Source organism: Gobio gobio (assembly GCF_949357685.1).
Source record: "Gobio gobio genome assembly, chromosome: 4".
Lineage (NCBI taxonomy): Eukaryota > Metazoa > Chordata > Actinopteri > Cypriniformes > Gobionidae > Gobio > Gobio gobio.
Genome location: NC_137100.1, coordinates 13383202 through 13402160, shown reverse-complemented (window position 1 = coordinate 13402160; position 18959 = coordinate 13383202). Strand labels below are relative to the sequence as shown.

The window sequence follows — 18959 nt, the reverse complement described above, 5'->3', positions numbered from 1 at the left end:
GTGTGTGTGTGTGTGTGTGTGTGTGTGTGTGTATATATATTAGTGCTGGGCATCGATGAAAAAAAATTAACTAATTAATCGCATTTTTTTCTGTAATTAATCGCGATTAATCGCAAGTTTTTAATATTTTACGTTTTTTATATTTTGATATTGTAATAATTTCAGTTACTCTCCAAATTAATGTATAAACAATTTAAAGACAGTATATTTTAAATATGTGTTGTATTGTCATATTTTTGTGAATGAAGGCCAGTATCACTGATACTAAAGTCTCTATGAAACATTAATGACGTTACATTACAGTATAACTGAAAGCTCCCAATTTCAACATTTATTAGGCTTTAAAAAACAACAACTTTTAATTTAAGTGAACTTAAAACAATCTTTACATAAACCCAAAATAAAAAATGTTTTATTTACCCATGGCCTTCCCTGTTATACATATACAGAAATGTAATAGTTATCTTTCTTAACTGCATAAATAATAAATAAAATATAGAGGAATCATCATTAAAGCTACAATTTTCTCTGTTCCCGTTGTTCTTTGATGAACATTAATGACAGGCATTATCAGTGCTCCTGTCACTTTAAGAACAGCCGCGGATCTCACGCGCTGTCCCGCGCATCTCATTTCCTCACAACTCTTTAAGTTCATTTAACACGTTATTTAACTAATTTAAGACTCCTTATATGAGAATACTCAAAATCCTCTGTGTTATTGTTTGTTCAAGAGCAAAAGAGAACTCGATGTGAGCAGGAAACTGACGCGAGTGTATCTATGCGTCGAGTGTGTGTGTGTGTGTGTGTGTGTGTGTGTGTCCCTTGATTAGCTGACATGAGACGCATCCACACAGACAGGACACTGACACACACACACACACACACACACACACAGAGGACATTGGCATACAGCGCGTTCTCTTGTGTCTTGTCGCTTGGAAGCATTTACATGAATAAGAGCGTGATGATCATGTAACGCTAAGCAAAAATGGATATAAAAACGCACGCTGCATTATTTGCGTTAAATATTTTTAATGCGTTAAGCTGGAAAAATGAATCGCCCGCGTTAACGCGTTAATTTGCCCAGCCCTAATATATATATATATAAATAAATAAATAAGAGGAAGAGCTGTGTCAGAATAAGCAAATATGCTGAATTGAAGGTCATCAGCATAACAATGGAAGCTGAGACTATGACAGCAGATTATATGAACATGGGGTAACAAGTAAATATTGAAAAGAAGAGGACCAAGAACAAAGCCTTATGGGACACCCAGACTGAAAGGAGTAGTGGAAGATTTAGTCATAAGTCATGGACAACAATAAATTGTCTAGTGAGATATAAGCTAAGAAAAAGCAGTACCCAAGACGCCAGCAGCTGAAAGATGAGAAATAAGTACAGTATTTATTAAATAGGAGATATATATATATTTATTTATTTCAATAGTACTGACTGATAAAGCTATTTGACAGTACAATATACTTTAGGTAGCTTCTTCTGAGCTTTTTAATAATGCTAAGCATCTTAAGGATTCTGCAAGGGGGTGTGTAAACTTATGAGAAAAGTGGTATGCAAATGATAGTGATCTGTAGTGTGCGTCACATACATATGTCAGCCCGGACATGTGCACTTACAGTACATCCTCTATCTTAGAGATGATGTGCTCTGCACAGGATCGCTCTTTTTCCGGAGCCACGCGGTCTCTCATTCTCTCCGTATCCAGACGGGCTAACTCCGCTTCAGCCAGCGTCAGACCCATACTGCGCTTTTGCCTGAAACATACAATTACTACATGAGAGATCATACTGGAGGAGAAGGTTTCCACTGACACTTGTGCTACATTGGAGTTGTAGTGTGTGTGTGGATTAGATGAGTGCATCTCACCTGAAGTCTTCTAGGTTCCTCTGGATGTCAGGTAGAAGTGTGTCCTGCAGCTGCTGCACGTACTGTCGGTGGACATCCTCTGAGATGGGCTCCGGCCTCTTCCGTTCTGCATTAATTGAGTGTGCAGTCCGCTCTACATTCACGCAAACACATAAATTAAAGTCACGCAAAGTGACACGATAATGTAATTGAGATGAGATGGGAGTCTTTTAAAATAATAAAGATAAAAAATTTATCAGCAACATATTAGTAATCTGATGATTTTTTCATTTATCAATAAACCATCCAATATCAGTCAATAAATACCGGATATCGGCTGACACTGATGAAAAAAAATCTAATCAAACAAAAAAAAAAACTAATAAACTAAACAATATGGTGCATACATATTGAACATACTGGATTGAAAGTCTTCTGCACATTTTCAGATGTAAATTGCGTTCATCATCTAGCACTTACCTATGCAACAAAAGATTATGTATAAAATTCACTTGTAGCTTTATTTTTGTTAAATTTTGTAAAAAATATAAGATCTAATAGTAACACTTTACAATAACGTCTCATTTGTTAACATTAATGAATGTATTAAGTAACATGAACAAACAATGAACAATACATTTGTTACAGTATGTATTAATCCAGCTGTTCATAGTTTGTTCATGTTAGTTCGCAGTCCATTAACGAATATTAATAAATGCTGTAGAAGTATTTTTCATTCTTAGTTCATGTTACTTGAACTTATGTTAACTAATGAAAGCTTATTGTAAAGTGTTATCGATATAATATTGGTCTTTTATAGGTTATCCGTCATAACAGGTATCGGTATCAAGCAGAACATCAGTACATCCCTATGAAAGAGGAATTTATTGGTAACATCCTAGATTCATAACAGACATCAACATAACATCTGAATTAGTTATAATAGTCCTTTACGATTGTTCTTTGTCAGACTGTACTAACATGATCCCCGCTGTAAGCCATGTCACATTGTAAGATGTCAGTTGTCATTAATGTCAGACTGTACGATAGTCAAGGCGCGTTCAAAAAACGGACGCACGCAAGAAAACTCGTCCAGAGTTTTATATCATCAATCAATGACACGTTCGGTGACAGTGAGCTGCATTACACGCAGGATTGAAATGGTGGCTACAAAGAAATCTCTAGTGCTCATTTTGGGGGTAGTTTGTCTTGAAAAACGAAGATAATTTGACGGTCGTTGTAGGAGAAGTCACACTGCAGGATTGTGTGCCAAATCTTCTGACACTGCAAGAATTTCATCTGATGTAAAATTTGATCGCGGCGGTCATTAATCGGCTGCCGGTGAACATGTCAAACTAACGATCAAAGACTTCAGATTTTAGCCTAGGATCAGCGGAATCGTTTAGGATTTGCAAAATTTGTCTCGGACAGCCAAATTGTGGCCAAAATCGCACAGTGTGCACCCGGCTTTAGTCAGACAGACCCCATGTTTAATATGATTTATCCAAGTAGGAAATATTACTGGATCAACATTCTTGTTGGTCCTAAAACATTTCTATGAAACTCAATGAGGATTTTAAGTTGAAGGCCGTGGTTTGGGGTTTGCACAACACTTTTCACAGCCTTTCATTTCATAACTAGCATTTCCATGAATGTTAAAAAAGGCAATTTAACAATGTATTTTAGAGGTTTGAACTTACCCAGGTCAGTGATGATGGATTCAGGTACTGTTACTTTCAAGCTCTGTTTAAAAACAAAATACAGCTCTTAGTCAGAGATCACATCATCTACGACAAGCTAAACAATCTGAGACGGTTATAAGCTGTCCCTCACAGCTGTTTTGTCTATGAAGAAGGTATCCATGAGGATTCGTCGTGTCTCTTTGGAGCTGGTCTGTTTGTAAAGTTCAGCATAGAGGTAGCACAGCTGCGGAGTGAGAAGGGAGATGAGAGGCGCTTTAGTGATGTGACTCATCTGATCTGAGACCAAACCATAAGCATGTAAGAGAGATTCATGGAACATGGAAAGCCCTTTATAAACATTTTGTTAGATGCCTGGAAATTCCAGGTTTGTGTGAGAGGGTTTGTGGGTAAGAGGGGTGATCGATCTCACCAGTGGCGCAGGGTCAAACTGAGAGACCACATGATGGATAAAAGCTGCCAGGTGAGCAGGCCGAGATTTCAGGAGGTCTATGTTCTGAAAACAGCTACACTGGCCATTAATCTAGAGACAGAGAGAGTTATTTACAGTACAAGCACAAAATTATTCAACTTTATGTGAATTGTGAATGTAATTGTGTAAAAGTTTTTGCTATTTCCCATGAATAAATGCTGACCTCAGTTCCAAAATCTAGTGAGCTTCCTCATCAAATGTCCACATAGGCCGTTACTTCTAAGGCAACATCCATCCTAAAAGGAAACTTCATAGACTATCTAGGGGCCCTGATATACTTCAAGCTAAATTTAAGAACTTCTTTTCAAACTTAAAGGAACGCTACACTTTTTTTGAAAATAGGATCATTTTCCAACTAGGTAGCACTTTTAGCATAGATCATTGAATCTGATTAGACTGTTAGCATCTTGCTCAAAAATGACCAAAGAGTTTAGATATTTTTCCCATGGGTGCAGCAGGCGCAACGCTATTACGCAGCACCTGAAATGGTCCCCAGCACGCTCTCTGTGCAAGCAGGTTGTCACATCGGTTATGTTGACGGAAGTTAGCCTATTTTCAGGCGCTGTGTAATATCATTGCTCCTCCTGAGTTCCTTGATTATTACGCAGGAATGAGAGTATAGTTCCTAGCCATACTTTTCATTTTCTTGTAAAGTGTACTAAGTACACTATGTAAGAGTCAAGTTTTGAATAGGAAAAATATCGAAACTCTTTGGTCATTTTTGAGCGAGATAGCTCACTAGTGTTTGGAGGAAAGCCCACAAGTTCAAAAATACAACCAGCAGAAACAGGGCCGTATCACATGAATTCTAACAATGCACGAACGTGAACAAACATGAAGAAGCTTGAGACAGTTGACAGGCCAGCACTGCCTTGTCATGAAAGTTTAAAGGCCTATTCACACGGGGATAATTTTCGCGCGCGTTTATCGCCTCTTGACTAAACAAAGGGCGCCAATGTGAGTGTGCACACCAACGCGTAAAACGCCAGGCATAAAAGCGTCATTAAAAAAAACACCTTGGGTTCGTTTTTTTGTTTTGATGCGGCGCATTAAAAACTGGTCGACCAATGAGATCTGCGCTTTTGTTCACGTGCCTGGAGCTGCTGAAGTTACAGTAAAATACGACTTGGTGGCGCTCAAGCACATAACAGTCTTGCCGAGCACACATTGAAATGACGAAGAAGAAGTAAGTAGACAAAGAAGAAGATGAGCTGCTAATGCTGCTTGCCAGTTAGCAAAAGCGTGTGAATGGTTTTGGCAAGCACGTAAATGTCTCTCTCTGTCTCTCTTCTTCTTCTGCGTGACAACCGAGTGTCAGAAGTGTAAAGTGCCGCAGCACCACCTTGTGTACCGGGGGCGCCAGCTACAGAATTTGCACGTTCACTCGGCGCATCGCCAGTGAAAATCGCTTGGGTGTGAACACTCAAGACGTGCCGAAAAACGTCTCGAAAAGCTTATTTGCGCGTGATATTCGTCCCTGTGTGTACAGGCCTTAAGCCTTGACAAGAGACGTGAAAGGGAGCTCATCGTTACTCACGCACTGTGTGGAAAGTTTTGCGTGTGCACACATCTGAAGCGCTCGCCCAAACAGCCGCGTCAGACAGCACGCGAATACTAAACTGAGCTCTCTTTCATGTATTCATGACAAATTGACACAAAATTGTCCAGTATCATAGTAAACATAGCCGGTTATGTCGGTCAAGTAAACATGTGTACAGTATCAGTATATAGATTCTTGCATTTGCTCTTAAAGTGACGGCAGCCATAATATTCCTGTTGATGTCTGTGTTTTTAATGTTAATCAAACAACAAAAGACAAAAAAAAAAAAAAAACTCACACTGCTCTTGACTAAATATTTTTGTAACTTTATTAAGGATTAATAAATAATATTAAGATAACTTATACAGTGAAGAAGTTATTTTACATTTGCTTTCTTTATTACATTTTTATACCTGAAAACTGCTGTTAGACCTACTTGAAAACCCTGAAAAGCATTGTTTATTTAATTTGTATCTTTGTTATATTGTATTTATTTGTGCTTTTGGTTGTAATTTGAATATTTGTTCTTATTTTTATTACTGACGGTTTACTTTTCTTTAATAATGTCTTAAATGTATTAGTTAGGCTAGTAACTTTAGCTGTCACATCAAAATTTTGCAGAAATTTTTCATGGCCAGTAAAAATGGCAAAAAGGTAGTTTTAGGTCCTGGGCAAAAATAACCGTATAGAATACAATCAAGCCACGTCACCCCTACCTGTTCCTGCTCTGTGTCAAAGTCTTCATCCTCAGCACCAATGATGTGTGCAACTGGACGAGAGGAGGGGCTCCCCATACTCGACTGAGAATCCTAAATGAGAAACGCACAATTTTTGCACAGCTCTAAGAAACTTCAAATGAACCCATTAGGTTAAGAGGTCACTCACAAGTTCAGGTGTGTCTTCGGCATCCGGTGAAGGACAGGAGTTGAGGCTGTCTCGGGGTGTAGTCTTTGGGCTGTGGCAGGGGGTCTCTCTTTGGCATGGGCTCTCTGGGACAGGACTAGGAGTGACCTGCATGGAGCAATTGAAAGCAAATGTCAATTATATAGAGGAACCATAGATCTGCGTTCGAGAAATGTGGAAGGTGAGGTGTACTGACAGGGGTCGTGGTATTGTTGGTCCACATTGGCTCCGTTCCAGCATCACCCTGCCAGGAAGGGGGTCGATCCAAATCTCCCCCTCCATCCTCCTGATCTCCTTCACCTGGCCTTGGAGATATGGAGCCATCCTACAACATACACAAACTCTCATTATGATTGTAACTTCATGACTTATTGTTAGAACGTGAAGTGTAATTTCCACACCGCTAGTGGTACTGAATAGAATCAAACAAAATAAAGACTGTAACTGATACCCCGCAGAGGCCGGTTTTCATGTAAAATGTTGCAACGACATCTCGTTTTTGTCACATCGCGTCTGGTTAGGGCAAGACTACATCAGTTATTTCAGTATCATTGATCATATACTATGTTTATTTTGATATGCAAGTTTCAGTAATTTTGTTGGATGTTCCTTTTATTTTATTCTTTTAAATATAGTTTTTATGAAGTTTTAGTTTATTTGGTTATTTTAGTACTTCACTTAAAGTCACCATGAAACCAAAATTGGCAATTCTTTTTTTTAAATATAAAAATACTGCAGTATTTATTATACATTATTTATTTGTGCACATCAATATTATTTATTTTTAAATTCATGCACCCTCATAATCTTCGATCAAAGTAACATCCCCCACCCTCTTGCAAAGACCTCTCTTCTCTTGTTTGATGACACGTTTTTTTCACGCGAGGGCGAGACTACCTGTCACTCACATGACATCACAGCAATGGCCAACCACAATGATCAAATGATCCAATCAATTCCCTATGGACAAAATCAAGCCACGCCCTACATATTTTCTTGTTCAAGAAGCTGTTTCACTCAGATATGCCTTCACAATAGGGAAGAAAAGACAAATCACAACTTCTGTTTCATGGGGAATTTAAAATAAACAAAATTGAATGAAACAGAAGTGTTGCTAATTGAGAAATATGCTACTTGATGTCACCCACTTACACATTACTTAGATACACATTTAGAAAAGAAAATGATTGTGTGAATCTCATGAAGAAAAGTCTTGGATATACTTTACATCGCAAAAAAATGACTAAATAAATTATGTTTTGAAATAAAGAAAATGAAAATTGTCCCAAATTGTAATTATTTAACCCAAAAAATTAATGCAAAAATGTGATTCATAATGTCCAGAGACAATTATTTTTAATATTAAATTAACATCTACACATACTTTTGTTTATTACAGTAATACATTTTTTTAGGGTTTAGAATCGAGAATTCCTCTGAATCAGAGGAACTGGGAGTCTGTGTGTTTGAGTGTGTATGTATATGAGTCTGTACCTGTCCAGTCCCAGTGGGCTTGCTGAGCTGCTCCTGGTGCTGTGGAATGTGCTTCTTGGCATCCTGGTTTTCCTTCAGTAGTTTAGGTGTAGGGTTCCTGCTGTACTCCTCCGTCATGGCCTGCAATTTATCAAACATTACAGCGGCTCTGATCACTCACACGTCTCTTGTCGCAGAGGATGTGAGATTGAAGACAGACTCTGTCACAACATCACGTGGTTGATGCATGTACACTTATGTGTATGAGCTCAATGATAGTCCTAACCACACATGAGTCAGTCTGTAATAATAGCTTCAGTTCTGCAAATTAAGGCAATACTTTCCCATAGTTCAAAACCAAATGTGTGATGCATATAGCGCACACACAGGTATACAAATAATAATAAGTTGCAGTATCAAGCAACTCTATGTGGCAGCAGCATTGCACGTAGTCTTAATCAGCAATGCAATCTTTTATAATAATAAAATAATACAGTTCTTGAAGAAACATAATAATGGATTAACTAAAATAATTATACAAATAAATACATTTGAATAGCCCAAATCTCAATAACCAATGTACATTACCTTTGAAAAGTTTGTTGTCGGTAATATTTTTGGTTACACTTTAGAACTAGTTAACTTTAGCAACTTTGCAGTCAACTAGCAGTCATTCGAGTATTAGTAGGCTTAATATCTGCAAACACTTTATTTTGATGTTCCCCAACAGACATTCTACTGACTATAAGTAACGTTGCAACCATATGTCAGCTTATTCTACTAACCCGAACCCTAACACCTAACAGTCTACTAATACCCTAATCAGTGTTGTGAGTAACACATTACAAGTAACTTGAGTTACGTAATTAGATTACTTTTTTCAAGTGACTAGTAAAGTAACGCTTAACTTTTAAATTTACAACAAAGTATCTGAGTTACTTTTTCAAATAAGTAATGCAAGTTACTTTGTTTTCCCATTTATTGACTGACAGCTTTCAGTCCCCGTGTAGAGAAAAATCGAGAGTAAGTGCTGAGGTGTTGTGTGTAAAAATGATGGTTATTGTAGTTAAAGTTCTCACTTTATTGACCAATGTACTAGCTGCTGATCTTTGAGGATTCAGTTAAACCATAAGCAAAAATGACTTTAGATTTTCTGTTTTTATTACTTAAGTATGTTAAAATGTCTTCATCTCCGTCCTATTCTTCTGTAATCCTGAATGGCAGCACAGCTGAAAGGTTTGTTGGAGCTGTGCCCACTAATGTACAGGCATGAATATGCATTTCCTTCAGCGTTAAATTTGTTGAATTTTTTTTTTTTTTTTTTTGGTGTGAAAGGGCGTTTACATTTGGCCAAAAACAGAACTTTTTGGTATAAAAAAAACAAGCCCATCACAGGTGAGAAAAAGTAACGCAAAAGTAATAACGTAACATTACTTTTCTTAAAAGTAATGCAATTAGTTACTTATTAAGGGAGTAACGCAATATCGTACGGCATTACTTTTCAAAATAACTTTCCCCAACACTGTTGGCATGTAGATACAAATTTTCTTATAGTTAGTATAATGTCTAAAGTGGACCACCGAAATAAAGTGTAACCAGATTTTTTTAATGCTTTTAATAGAAGTCTCTTATGCTCACCAATCTAAATGTATATACTTTTTAACCTAAATTGCTCATCATGCGCTGTGCTGCTCTGCGACACACTACGGATTGCGCAATCCCGCTGGAAAGGTCACGCTAGACGTAGGCGGAAGTACCGCCCCAAGCGAACATGTGAAGACCAATACAAACGCCCTTTACAAAAAAAACTTTTTTTGTAATAGGATGTTTGTATTAGTCTTCGCACGAGCGCTTTGTAAACATGGGAGCGGTACTTCTGCCTACATCTAGCGTGACCTTTCCAACGTGATTGCGGAGAGCAGCGCAAGATGAGCAATTTAGGTTAAAAGTATATAAATTGGGATCGCGCAGAGCCTCTGAAGCCCTTTGAAACTGCATTGATTTGAACATTCAACATTTTGGTTGCCATTGACGTACATTGTGTGGAGAAAAATCCTGAAATGTTTTCCTAAAAAAACGTAATGTCTTTTACACTGAAGAAAGAAAGACATGAACATCTTGGATGGCATGAGGGTGAGTAAATTATCAGGAAATTTTGATTTTGAAGTGAACTAATCCTTTAAATATTATTACAATATTATTATCATTATTAAAATAACATTTTCTAATATATTTTAAAGTGTAATTTATTTCTGTGATGGCAAAGATTTGGTGCTCAAGAAACATTTCTAATAATTATCGATGTTGAATACAGCTATTTATTATTTTTGTGCAAACAGTGTTTTGCACAAATTTTTTTTTGTGCAAATCCATTTTTCAGGATTCTTTGATGAATATAGGCCTGGTTTCTCAGACAGGGCTTAGATTAAGCCAGGATTAGGCCTCAGTTCAGTTAGGGCATTTAAGTAGCTTTTATAAACGTGCACTAGAGAAAAACATTAGTGGTGTGCATCTTGAGACAAAAAAATGGCAGTGACATATTTTAAGATATGTCAGTGCAAGTTATTTGAAATAGACATTTTTTTTCTGTCCGAAACACTGTCTGTGAAAAGCATGTGACTGCTGTTGTATTTTTGCTGCTGTGATGCTCCAAACACAACCATTAAAATGCACAATGAGTTACTGTAGTAAAAGGCTTACAGTTCTATGAAAGAAAAAAAAAAGGAGGAGCTGAAGGAGATCAAGGCTGTTTTACGGTGATCTACGGTGAAGACTGAGTTCTTACCCATACAGGCAGAGGGGTCGGTTTGCGCTCCGAGGAGTTGGGGGAAGAAGAGGAGCGGTCTTGACCGATGGGCCCCGGGGAGTGAGGGGAAGTGAGCGAGAAGAGAGGCCCCTCCTCCACCTCACCGTCTGAGAGGGGGATCTGAGGCAGGCCCGGCGGTCTCCCCAGCACGGTTAGGGCCACATAGGAGCCCGCTGTACACAAACACACACACATACATACAAATAGGTTATCTGTACAGAGTAACCAAATATTGTTCACTTTAAATGTGAATAACTTCAGTAAAATGACTAAAGTGAAAGACACAGGCTACTTACATTTTATTAGCTTTACAACTTCTACATGATTTGAATGTGTAACTAATGTCCCGTTGACCTGCATGAAAAAAAAAACACGCTGATTAATTTAAATTCATAGATAATAGTCAGCAAATCAGAATGCTACACTAGTCTGTACTTTGTGCTGTATATAGTGAAAAACCCAACTTTATTTTTATAAAGCCTTTAAAAGTTGCTTCTCAACATTAAGAGCAATATTGCCAGTTACTTTGTCTCTTTCTGCACCAGCAACAAAAATAGAGCCAAAAATGCTTATTTTGCTGGTTTATGAGTCGAAAGACTTGCACAACCAAACTACATTTACCATCATTCTCTATAACAGAATGATAACGATATATATGTGTGTGTGTGTATATATATATATATATATATACACACATATATATCGTTATCATTCTGTTATAGAGAATGATGGTATATATACATTTACCATATATATATATATATATATATATATATATATATATATATATATATATATATATATATATATACACACACACACACACACAAAGCACAAATTACACACCAAACGTAATGTCATTTAGTTACACCAGTGTTCCACAAAAACATCGTGTCTTTGTTGTGTAGTGGAAATGAGAAGAAATATGAAAAAGCCCAATTTTTCTTTCTTTTTTAAGCCGTTTCACTCGGATATGCATCACAAGACTATTGCAACTTCCGCTTAATGCCAACTTTAAACTAAACACAAATGAGAAATGTTGCCTTGGCAACTAGCTGAAATAAAATAAGTATTTTTTCTATATTTTATTTCAGTTAATGTTTATTTTATTTCATTGTTTTTCTTTTGAAGCTGAACCAAAGATTTCCAATTTGGAATAAAAAAATCCTACTTTTTGTCACGCATCCCAACTAATGAATAAAACATCACGGGTGTAACGATATCCTCATGTTGCGATACATATCACATTACTGTACTCACGATACGATATTATTAAAAGGTTAATAAAAAATGTAATGTTGATTAAAATGCTACATTTGGTATTACATCAGTGGTGGAAATAAATAGGCTTGGACTTGGTGCTGGTAACCCAATGCACAGGACAATGGTGACACCAGAATAAAAATATTCAGGATTCTGAAGCAGAAAATACAGAGATATTTTAGATGTATATGCTTGCACTCTGTCACTGACTAGATATATGACTAGATATATTTAAAATAACGTTGGCCAGTATTTTTACTAACATAAAACCTTTGGCATTATCAGGACCAACACATATTCTACTATTGCATCATTATATTCAACATTATATAGTAGTTTAATGTAGTACTGACACTAAAACTCTGTAAACTTGAATTGTTTTCTCACACAGTAATTTTCATTTTGGGTGAACTATACACAATACAGATTCTCAATATCCACGATACTGTATACGATATTGTTGCATTTTTGTATTGCGATATATGTGACACAATATATCGTTACACCCCTAGTAATTAGTCAGTTAAGCACATTTAAACCCAATTCATTACTGCAAAAATATGATTCATAATGTCCAGACACAATTTAAATTAACATCTACATATAATTATTTTTTTATTACAGTAATACATTTTTTTAGGTTTTAGAATCGAGAGAATTGCAAATTGTAATGGAAATGAGAAGAAATATGTAACAGCTCAATGTGTCCATTTTATTCTGACAAAAATGATATGAGGGTGCACTACTGTTCAAAAGTATGATTTCACTTTTAAACAAATAATACTTTTATTCAGCAAGGATGCTTTAAATTGATCAAAAGTGACAGTAAAGACATTAATAATGTTACAAAATACTTTGAATCCTTTGAGCTTTCTATTCGTCAAAGAATCCTGAAAAATGATTCACAATTCGCAAACACAATTGTTTTTATCAATGATAATAAGAAAAGTTTGAATGATTTCTGAAGGATCATGTGACACTGAAGACTGGAGTAATGATGCTGAAAATTCAGCTTTTGCCAACACAGCAATAAATTACATTTTAAAATATGTTCAAATAGAAAACAGTCATATTAAATTGTAATAATATTTCACAATATTACTGTTTTTGCTGCATTTTTGATTAAATAAATGCAGCCTTATGCACAAGAGACTTCTTTCATCTTACGGACTACAAACTTTTCAACGTTAGTGCACGTCACATCATAATTAGGACATATGATGATTTCCGAACTTAAGTATGACCAGAGAACGTATAGATCTACTCTTCTTCATTCAGCCAGCAGGTGGCAGAATGCAGCACCCGAGGCATCCTGCCGACATCAGGTGAGCCTGTCTGGAGAGCTTCTTTGTATTGTAGCCTCAGGGCTTAAAGACACAAGCTTTAATAACATTTTCTAGGGTTGGTCATACAGACTGCGCTCATTTTTAACTGAATCTCAAGAATTTACATTAAAATCTTCTAATAAATCCGAACTTTGTCACAGTGGAGCCCCTGATAGTCATCACCTTTATGATCCGGTCGCCTGTCTGAACACCAGCTCGCATGGCAGCTCCATCTACATGCAAAAGAAGAGAAGGAGAGATCATGCAGTCTGCTGGAATGAAATATATATGCACCTTTATCTGAAACCATCATTGTGTCATGATATCGCCACAGTACAGTGTAAGGATCACAAGTAGCTTGAATACACATTTTCACTGCCTCACTGTAGTTACCGGGAAAAGCAACTATGTATTTAGCACCGTCAGTGTCGTAATTATACCGTACTGTGGTGTTACACAACTGGATAATTATCCAAGGCTGGGTAGTTAAAAGAGACAAGCATGTGTTTAAGTCACTCGTGAATCTGCTCTGCATGCACATGAAATGGAGGGCAAAACAAGGACAATAAACAACATGGTTTGTGTCTTTCTTACCCTCTTTTACAAGCTGTACAAACACAGGGTTATCGCCGCTCACTGTCAGCCCAAAGCCATTCTCATCTTTCTGGATGATGACACAACGCTGCACAAGCCCTGAGAGACAAACAGAAAGAGAGAGGGGGGTTACAGGAATGGAAAGATATGGAGGGTGCAGGAGAAAGGATGATGACTTGGTAAGTAGAACTCAAGGAGCTGGATAAAGAAGAGCGCGTTATTTCTGGTCACACACAGCATAGCGGTCGTGTGTACGTAAAACTAGACCAAACGGTTGAGAGACAGTAGGTGAACGCATCGAAAATGATTTCTTAAAAGGCCTTGAGCATGCCAGATGCACTCAGCCATAAAAGAGCTTTAGAAACGACATTAAACAACAAAAACCTGTTTCTTTTCTGGCATGCCTGTGACAGGAAGTCTGAGTGAGAAACTTACACTTACACTACTGTTCAAAAAGTTTTTTTATGAAATGAATACTTTAATTCAGCAATTATGCATTGACTTGATCAAAAGTGACAAGACATTTACCAACTGTTACCAACACAAAAAAAGACTATTCATCAGCATATTAGAATGACATTTTAAAATCTAAGGATTTTTTTTTTAAATTGTAATAATATTTCTCAATGTTACTGTTTTACAGTATTTTTTGATCAAATAAATGCAGTCTTTATGGGCATAAGAGACTTTTCAAAAACGTTGTACCGACCCTAAACTTTTGAACAGAATGAGTGAATATGTGGAAAGTGAAACCTCACTTCACAGTATAAATAAGCTTGAGGAGAAATAAGAAAGATTTTAGATCATATCAAAGTCAAGATGAAACCCATTCTACTTTTGTAATCAGAAGTTGTTGTTTTTTTAATCAAAAATAAAAAAAGTCATTATAAGAGGGTTTGTTGGTGTCAAGAGTAGGAGAAAGTTATTACATTATGATGAAAATATGATGATCATTTTTTTATTTTTAGAATAACGTGCAGTGATTTACGCAATTTACAATAAGATCAAGAAGTTGTATTAATAAAGTAAGTGGGATCAATTTCAAGATGGCTGTGAACTGGCAAAGTCTTAAAATACTTTGAAAATTATATACTGTATGGACTTTTTGTACAGATAATAAATTAAGACCCTGCCTGCCATCAACTAAGGATATTTGTGCAAGCATCTTCAGAAAACAATAAATCCCTCAACTATGAGCACTATAGTGTCTTAAACAAGAAAAAGGTCATTAAAAATGCAAGTTTAAAAATAATGAAACAACAATATAAACATCACAGTCCTCACAAATAAATAATTCATTTTACAGCAGAAAAGAGCTGTGGAAATACAAAACACTTGTGCACCAACTACACAAATTAAGATTCATTCAGCACAGATGATAATGGGGTTTTATTTTTCCCAGAGTATTTTCATGTGTATAGCAAATGTATAGTACAGAAACTATTGAAAGTTTTTTGCCTCAGACTGGTGTCTTTTAACAGTTTTTACATGGACACTGCTTTTGTGAAGAGTGGAAGTGTAAAAAAAAAACCATGTCAGATAACAACTCTCTCACCAGACTCGATCAGTCTGCAATGTGTTTACATGAAACGCTTTGGAGTAGCTCATAAGCCATTCATGTGTGATGGCTACAAAGCGGATGTTCCTCCATTTGTGCTGCTAACACAAAAACACACATGCACTCAAAAACGCTCAGACCAATGCACTCCAAATTTGTGACAACCACACTCAATAAAACAGGACTAGACAACCTGCCTTTGGAATTGTATTGCTTTATGGATGTGACATCTGGCCTAGATGCGTCTTTTAATACTCCTGGAAGTTGTTAGAAAGACAACTCCTCGTTCTCATGCATTATTATGCATATCTGTTGTTTTACTAGTTGTATTCAGTGTAAATGAATGTAAAAATTGTATTCATTTATACATTATTACTACTACATTAATTTGAAATATACATTTTTGTCTCAACACAAAACCATATTTATAAAATTTTTGTGTACATGTAATCTAAGTTGCTAAATTAAAAAAAAAAAAAAGTAAACTCATTTTTGGCATGAAAACATTGACAGGTTTTATGCTCAAAAATAAGCATGTATTAAGCATGTGTTAGTGGACAAGAGCCCATGTGAGAAAACTAAGTTGTGTTGATTGTCAATCTCCTGTATGAAGATGATGTGCTTATTTTAAATGAAATTCTTAATGAACAACTTGAGCTGGGTGCACATGGTCAACTAACCACAAAGGATTGGCTAAATAAAATGTTTCAAGCATCTGTTCATTCATTCTGTTCGCTTACATCAAACAGATGGCTGTAAAGTAAGATTAAAGAAAAATAAAGGCATGAACTCACTATAGAATAGATAAAAAAAGAAAGGTTAAGGTGTGTGAGGAAAAGGCACAGCACACCACCTCAATAATGCAAAAGTACCAAAATTGCTGATAATTAAACATGTCTTTGAGTAAATTCAATTCCACCAATGTATAGCCCGACACCAAGACATGCTAAAGGATTGGTGCAGGTCGAGTCTGATAGGCCGACGGGCATAAAAGAGAAAGAATGAGGCTCACACACACACACACACACACACACACACACACACAAACCACAGCAAAACCCCAGAGCAGTGGCAGTGACCCAGTGACTCTTACCGCAGGACTCTGGCCTTCCGTCGGCTACTACACTCTGAACAGGCAGTTCTGACAGCAGAAAACATGCGGCACACACACACACACACACACACACACACACACAAACAGCAGAAAACAGCAAGATAAATAATATGATTATGAAAAACAAATCTCACTAAAAAGATAAAAAGTAACTCATATAAAGGCTTTATATGGAGGAAATCTGTGGAGTTGTTCTTCTAAGTATGACTTGAGTTTTTAAAATGAGTCACATTTTTATAAGATTTGAGACCGATTGAACTTTCTATTCATCACAAATTGCTGGGGGGGAAAATACAGATTTTCAATTTACACTAAGTGCAAATAGTCCGCCTTGTTGGAAGAGGCCATTTACACTAACTCCGCCCACTGAAGTCTGATTGGGCCAGACAAAATTAAGGAAGCTGCACTGTCAACAGTAGCAATTGTGTTGCAGTAAGGCGCGTGGCAGAAAGTTGTGATGCAAATCGACTCGTGTTCGAATCCACCTTTTGCCGAACACAATCTACTCTCCCTTTCCCATCACATATGAGATCGAAGAAAATATTCAAAAAGTGGAAATAAAGTCTCTAACATGTTTAATAATAAAATATTTAGGGTTAGGGCTAGGTTGTAGGGAGGGCATTATCGTTCCAATAAGGCAGAATCTATTTAATAATTTATAAATATAATAATTTATATTATGTTATTATTGCAGACCGTTTAATGTACAACAACACTGAGGTGCAAATAGTATCTGCCACTATTTATATTTATAAATAGCACAACTACTATTTATACTTCTTGCAAAGAAAATACTGCTATTTTTAGATAGTGTAAATAGAATCTATCGCTATTTGCACTTATTGTAAAGAGCATTTAGTGTCAACTGTTTTCAACATTATTTACAATCAATAATGTTCCTTAATTAGCATATTAGAATGGCTTCTGGAGAAGCCCCAAACTTTTGAAGGGTGGTGTATAAATTGTATTGATTTGAATTTTTTTTTAATAAATACTATATACATTTTGTCTTACCAATGCATATTTCCATCAGGACATTTTGAGTTGGTTGTAAATTTTGATTACACTATATTTTGCTACAGTGTAACTTTGCCGATTTTCAACCCGCTTTGTATTGTTACAATGTCTGTAATATATGTAAATGAACAATGTTTACTTGTTCTTCGTGTTACCTGGACTGAAAAATTCACGTTTATTTTGACAGCTCCAGGGCTTTCGTGAAAACGGCAGTTTCTTTCAGTTTTCCTACCTAAACCTAAAGCACTGTTCGTGGTCATCCAGTTCGAAACGATGACTACAAACACAAAGGTTTTCACATTTTCCATTGCAGCGCTCTCTCCGTATTTACAATTATTAGCAGCCTTTAGCTACTGCCTACAACATGCTGGATCCTTCACTGGAAAGTAACTCACTCCCACTAAACGTTTACTTTCGTGAATTCTTACACCCAGAATGATACAAGTCAACACCATTATGACTAAAAGTTTGCTAAGAGGCATTTCCTACTAAAGCAAGGCAGTATTTGACTTTGGTAAGCATTTCCAGCAGCCATATCATCCTGTAGCTTAAGACTGGTTTCCCACTGAAGCTAAGCAGGGTTGATCCTGGTCAGTACCTGGATGGGAGACCTCCTGAGAAAACTAGGTTACTGCTGGAAGAGGTGTTAGTGAGGCCAGCAGGGGGCGCTCTCCCTGTGGTCTGTGTGGGTCCTAACGCCCTAGTATATCGATGGGGACACTTTACTGTAAAAAGCACCGTCCCTCGGATGAGACGTTAAACAGAGGTCCTGACTATCTGTGGTCATTAAAAATCCCAGGATGTCCTTCGGAAAAAGAGTAGTTGGGTGTAACCCCGGCATCCTGGCCAAATTTGCCCATTGGCCTCTGTCCATCATGGCCTCCTAATCATCGACATATAGTGATTGGTTTCGTCACACTTCTCCTCTCCACCAATAAGCTGGTGTGTGGTGGGCGTTCTGGCGCAATATGGCTGCCGTCGCACACCCAGGTGGATGCTGCACATTGGTAGTTGAGGAGATTCCCCCCTTCTATATGTAAATCGCTTTGAGTACCCAGAAAAGTGCTATATAAAATGAAACTAATTATTATTATCCATAACAGACTGGTGGGAGTGGCCTTGGACAGCAACATGCCCAGCGCATTATGGGTGTTGAAGTGCTCCTACCTATTTGGCAAAAGGGAAGACAACAGCCTTGTTTCTCTGTTTACTCTAATCAGTTAGCACTGATTTCAAAAACTAATTCATAGGCAGCCAAGTTTTATTGAAAGCCCCTTTTGTCAGCGGTGAAGTACCCCTTTAACACCCACTAAATTTTTCAACTAAACAT

The 18959-nt window shown here is 36.9% G+C and overlaps 1 protein-coding gene across 7 annotated transcripts in view; it reads right to left on the bottom strand.

Moving 5' to 3' along the window:
* Positions 1 to 18959, bottom strand: part of arhgef12b (Rho guanine nucleotide exchange factor (GEF) 12b) — a 111009-nt gene that overhangs the window by 32303 nt on the left and 59747 nt on the right. For 6 of the 7 annotated variants that reach the window (XM_079816001.1, XM_079816002.1, XM_079815998.1 and 3 more), the window contains 13 exons: positions 13941 to 14039; positions 13530 to 13579; positions 11055 to 11112; positions 10738 to 10931; positions 7974 to 8093; positions 6676 to 6804; positions 6462 to 6587; positions 6293 to 6385; positions 3977 to 4087; positions 3698 to 3790; positions 3565 to 3607; positions 1886 to 2018; positions 1636 to 1773 (listed from right to left, as the gene is read on the bottom strand). In XM_079816001.1, the coding sequence (XP_079672127.1) occupies positions 1636 to 1773; positions 1886 to 2018; positions 3565 to 3607; positions 3698 to 3790; positions 3977 to 4087; positions 6293 to 6385; positions 6462 to 6587; positions 6676 to 6804; positions 7974 to 8093; positions 10738 to 10931; positions 11055 to 11112; positions 13530 to 13579; positions 13941 to 14039 (1387 nt within the window). The remainder of the gene's footprint in view (positions 1 to 1635; positions 1774 to 1885; positions 2019 to 3564; positions 3608 to 3697; positions 3791 to 3976; positions 4088 to 6292; positions 6386 to 6461; positions 6588 to 6675; positions 6805 to 7973; positions 8094 to 10737; positions 10932 to 11054; positions 11113 to 13529; positions 13580 to 13940; positions 14040 to 18959) is intronic. The other variant, XM_079816004.1, reaches the window with a different exon arrangement.